The sequence below is a fragment of the Plasmodium reichenowi genome, chromosome 4 (genome assembly GCF_001601855.1).
Source record: "Plasmodium reichenowi strain SY57 chromosome 4, whole genome shotgun sequence".
Lineage (NCBI taxonomy): Eukaryota > Apicomplexa > Aconoidasida > Haemosporida > Plasmodiidae > Plasmodium > Plasmodium reichenowi.
This window is the reverse complement of record NC_033649.1, coordinates 414935-420212: the sequence shown is the minus strand read 5'-3', so window position 1 is coordinate 420212 and position 5278 is coordinate 414935. Positions and strand designations below refer to the sequence as shown.

The window sequence follows — 5278 nt, the reverse complement described above, 5'->3', positions numbered from 1 at the left end:
TTTTTTAAAAAAAAAAAAAAAAAAAATTTTTCATATTTATAATTTTTAAAAAAAAAAAAAAAAAAAATTTTTTCCAAAAAAAAAAAAAAAAAAAAAAAAAAAAAAAAAAAAAAAAAAAAAAAAAAAAAAAAAAAAAAAAATATATATATATATATATATATGTATGTATGTATTCCCCTAGAAGTATTTTATTTTATATTATTTTATATTATATTATATTATATTATATTATTTTTTTTTTTTTTTTTTTCTTATGATTATTAATTTATATATATATATATATATATATAATAAAGATTATGTCAAGATGTTTTTTCACAACAAAAATAAAAATGTACTAAATATTTAAGTGACTATTGTAACTATATTTTTTATAATATGACATAGGTATTTTTCCTGTTTCTTTTTGAAATACATACATACATAATATTATATATATAAAAATATACATATATAAAAATATACATATATAAAAATATACATATATATATATATACATATTATATGTATAGGATAAATAATTATTATTTATATATATAATATATATATCAATATATACGTATAAAGTTAAATTCTTCCCTACCCAAAAAAAAAAAAAAATATATAAATAGAAATAGAAATAGAAAAATATTTTAGAATTATTTTATTTGTTTTTAGTAATATTTTTTTAAAAAACAGATTTAAAAAAAAAAAAAAATAAATAATATATATATATATATATATATATAAAAATATAACATATATACCGATATAACCTTTTAAATAAATATAATTGTATTATTACTATTACATATTAATTAATATATATATCCATATATTTTTTTTTTAATTTAAAATTAAAATACAATATATATATATATAATATATATATTTTTATATATATTTATCAAATCATTGTTTTTATTTATCTTATTATTTCTCAAGTTTTTTTTTTTTTTTTTTGTAAAAAGATTCACATATATATATTTTTTTTTTTTTTATGTATAACTTGATATTTACATCTTTTAAATATATTTAAAAAAAAAGAAAAATTATTTTTAAGTAATATATATGATAAAGCATATATAACACATACGTATATGTATATATAATAACCTAAATACGGATAATACAATAAAATATATATATTTATAAACACCCATAAATTTTTTTTTTATTTTTTTTATTTTTTTTATTTTTTTTTATTTTTTTTTATTTTTTTTTATTTTTTTCCTTTTTTTTTTTTTTTTTTATTATTATTTTTTTTTTTCTACATAAAGTTCTATTATAATAATGAGTGAGGATGAATCGAACTCCGTTTCTTGTTCATTAAGCTTAGAAAGTGATGGTTATAGTGATGAAGAGTACGATACAAATTTGAATAAATTAATAGAAAATGAATCATTGAATTGGATATTTGTAGGGGGAAAAGGAGGTGTAGGAAAAACAACTACATCATGTTCAATAGCTGTTCAGTTATCAAAACGAAGAGAATCTGTATTATTATTATCAACAGATCCAGCACATAATACTAGTGATGCTTTTAATCAGAAATTTACGAATCAGCCAACTTTAATAAATTCATTTGATAATTTATATTGTATGGAAATAGATACGAATTATTCAGAAAATACAGCTTTTAAATTAAATAAAAAAGAAATGTTTGATAATATACTCCCAGAATTATTACATAGTTTTCCTGGTATTGATGAAGCTTTATGTTTTGCTGAATTAATGCAATCAATTAAAAATATGAAATACTCGGTTATAGTTTTTGATACAGCACCTACTGGACATACTTTAAGACTTTTAGCATTTCCAGATTTATTAAAAAAAGCTTTAGGATATTTAATAAATATTAGAGAAAAATTAAAAGGTACTTTAAATGTTCTGAAAAACTTTACAAATAATGAAATGGAATTTGATTCATTATATGAAAAAATTAATCATTTAAATGCTATGTCTAGTAGTATACAAGCTAATTTCCAAAACCCCATGAAAACTACCTTTGTTTGTGTTTGTATCCCTGAATTTTTAAGTGTATATGAAACTGAACGATTAATACAAGAATTAACCAAAAAAAATATTTCGTGTTATAATATTGTTGTTAATCAAGTTGTTTTCCCACTTGATTCACCAAATGTTAATTTAGAAAATTGTAAAAATCTATTATCACAAATAAAAAATGAACAAATTCAATCCTATTTCAATGATCTTATTTCTAAAACGGAAGAATTAGAAGATGTTTATATCTCAAGAAGGAAATTACAATCCAAATATCTAACACAAATTAAAAATCTATACAGCAATGATTTTCATATCGTATGTATGCCACAACTAAAAAATGAAATAAGAGGACTAAATAATATATCTTCCTTTTCGGAGATGCTCTTACAATCGAAAGATATACCTATATATAAAGATAATGTGTAATCATAAATATATATATATATATTATATTTTTTTTTTTTTTTTTTTTTTGTCATTCTTTTATGTGTTAAATTGCATTTTAAAAAATGTCAACATGGATATATATATATATATATATATTTAATATTTTTAATTTAAAAATTTTTTTTATTTAATTCTTTTTTTTATTATTTTTTTTGATCTTGTGCAACCTCTTTATAACAAATTTAAATGTTTTATTATTCAAATTAAAATATTTAAAAGCATATCAAAAATAACAAAAAAAAAAAAAAAAATACATATATATATATATATATATATATAGTGATGCCATCAAATGAAAAAAGGGGGGAAATGAAAGAAAAAGAAAAAAAAAATTATAATATGAAAAAGAACGAGAACAAAATATAAAAGGATTAATCCGTTAGTCTCAATAAGAGAACATTGGAGGCTTCTGCTAAGTCTTGCTCAGGGCACTAAAAGAAAAATATATAAGAATAAAATGAGTACATAATAAATGATAACATATATATATATATATATTTATATATTTATATATTTATTTATTGTATTATAATTTTAAAGGACTCATGAAAAAGAGTAGACAAATATCCTTTTCTTTTGGATATATTTTATTTTATCTCAAGAGATTATTATATCTTTACATTTAATAATATATTTATATATATATATATATATATATATATATATATATATATATATGTAATACCTGTTGTAGGGTTTTTAAATTTTTTATCGAATTGGAGTTTTTAACTGCTTCCAAAAATTCGGGGATTTCATCTCCATCATTCTATATTAAAAACATATGTACAGTTAATATTATTATTTTATTATACATATAATATATATATATATATATATATATTATAAATGAATAATAAAAAAACATACCAGTATGAAATCTTCCAAGTGATAAATAGCTTCTAATTGTGTATATAAGGGTTGACTATCATCATAATTTGATGGTCTGCAAATATAAAAAAAATTGGAAGAAAAAATTTATACAAACATCAAACGTTTAATATATATATATATATATATGTGTGTACATATGTATATTTTTTATTTTTCTCTTTTTACAATTCTAGTAAATTCACTAGTTGAGTGATTCCTCCTAGTTTTAAAAATTCCTTCTTATATTTTTTATCTGAAAATTATTTTGTAATAAGAAAAATAAAGTAAAATGATGTAAAGGAATAAATGTGGGATAATATATATATATATGTGTATTATATAAATGTACATATTTTATTTTTTATATTCTTCTTTTTATTACCTAAGACATAAATATTTCTACAAGTTTGAGCACAAGCAGCTTTCATTCCGTCTATGTTTGACTTCATTCCACTTATTAAATATGGCAAAGCACCAGATTCAAACATGCAAATACAATTTTTAACATCTACAAAAAAAATGAAATATGACACATTAGCGTAAATCCTTACCTTCGTAAATATATGCATATATATTTTTTTTTTTTTTTTTTATGTATTTTGGTTTTCTTACTGTCAACGGATAAAAATGATAAAGCAACAACAGCAGCATGTACTCTATCTAATTCCTGTTTAAAAGAGGGGGGAAAAATAAAAAAAAAAGGCATACATATATATATATATATATATATATTTTTTATTTTTTTAAATAATTACGTGTGATTTTAATAAATTTATAAAAACGGCTATTCCATTTGCCTCACGTATTGCATCTTTATAATGTGGCTCGTCTACAAAACAAATAATGAAATTTTCATATATTATAAAAAATTAAATATTTCCACATATATATATATATATATATATATATATATATTTTAGTATTTAGAAAAAAAAAAATTATTTTATTATTTTTCCTGTTTTCCATCTTACTTTCTTTGCTAGCTAAAATTGCCAATTGAGTTGCGGATAATGCACCAATAGTTTTGGGGTCAGCAGCCCAAGGATGCATTCTATCTTCTAATTTTTCTATCTGTTTTACATGGAGAGGAACAAAAAAAAAAAAAAAAAATGATTATTCATTGATTAGATGTTTACAAAATAAATTATATTAAAACAAATTCACACACACATATATACATATATATATATATATATATATATATATATATGTATTTTTTTTTTTTTTTTTTCTTTGCTACTTCGCATGTTGAAGAACATAAGTTTACAAACTCTTGAACATCATTTTCATCATACGCTTTATCAAATCTGAGAATATCATTACCTATAAAATTAAGCCAATATATATATATATATTTATTTATTTATATACAAATTTTAAAATTAACAAGAAAAAATATTTTCTTTTATTTAATCATTCTTTTAAAATATAAAAAAATTAAATAGATGAAATGATTTACTTGTGAAGGATAACAACTTTCTTATTGTCTTGGATCCTTCTATACCAAACTCTTGTAGTTTATTTTTATAAAGTAACTTTAAAAAAAAAAAAAAAAAAAAATAGAATAACAAATAAATAATTAATCAATATACATATACATATATTTAACATTATATATATTACAACATAAATATTCTATTCTATATTTTTTCATACATCTCTTCCTGCACAGCAATTATTTCCCATAATTTCTTTGGGTTTCTTATAAAAATATTATTAATTTTTTAATTAAACCTAAAACATAATCATATGTTTTTTCTATCTGACAATGTGTACATATATGTATATACTTATATATACATATACGTTTTTAATTTGAAAACCTATTTTCCTCTTATAAAAAAGAATTCAAAAGATATACAAATATGAATTAGCAGAAATAAAAAAAAAAAAAAAAAAAAAAAAAAATAAAAAAAAAAAAAATAAAATAAAAAAAAATAAATATAAATCCATTTTTTTAAAAAATTTTAAAAAA

General features: G+C 18.3%; 2 protein-coding genes across 2 annotated transcripts; one reads left to right on the top strand and one right to left on the bottom strand.

Annotated features, from left to right (window-relative positions):
• Window positions 1–1272: 1272 nt before the first annotated feature.
• Window positions 1273–2412, top strand: PRSY57_0412500 (arsenical pump-driving ATPase, putative; the record flags this gene model as incomplete). The annotated part of the gene is made up of 1 exon (XM_012905981.2): window positions 1273–2412. The coding sequence occupies one exon, from the start codon at window positions 1273–1275 to the stop codon at window positions 2410–2412; it is 1140 nt and encodes a 379-aa protein (XP_012761435.1).
• A 392-nt stretch (window positions 2413–2804) lies between these two features.
• Window positions 2805–4989, bottom strand: PRSY57_0412400 (armadillo-domain containing rhoptry protein, putative; the record flags this gene model as incomplete). Its single annotated transcript, XM_012905980.2, has 11 exons — window positions 2805–2864; window positions 3119–3199; window positions 3301–3376; window positions 3490–3556; window positions 3686–3811; window positions 3916–3970; window positions 4059–4132; window positions 4275–4374; window positions 4544–4626; window positions 4763–4838; window positions 4960–4989. The coding sequence occupies 11 exons, from the start codon at window positions 4987–4989 to the stop codon at window positions 2805–2807; spliced, it is 828 nt and encodes a 275-aa protein (XP_012761434.2).
• Window positions 4990–5278: the final 289 nt, after the last annotated feature.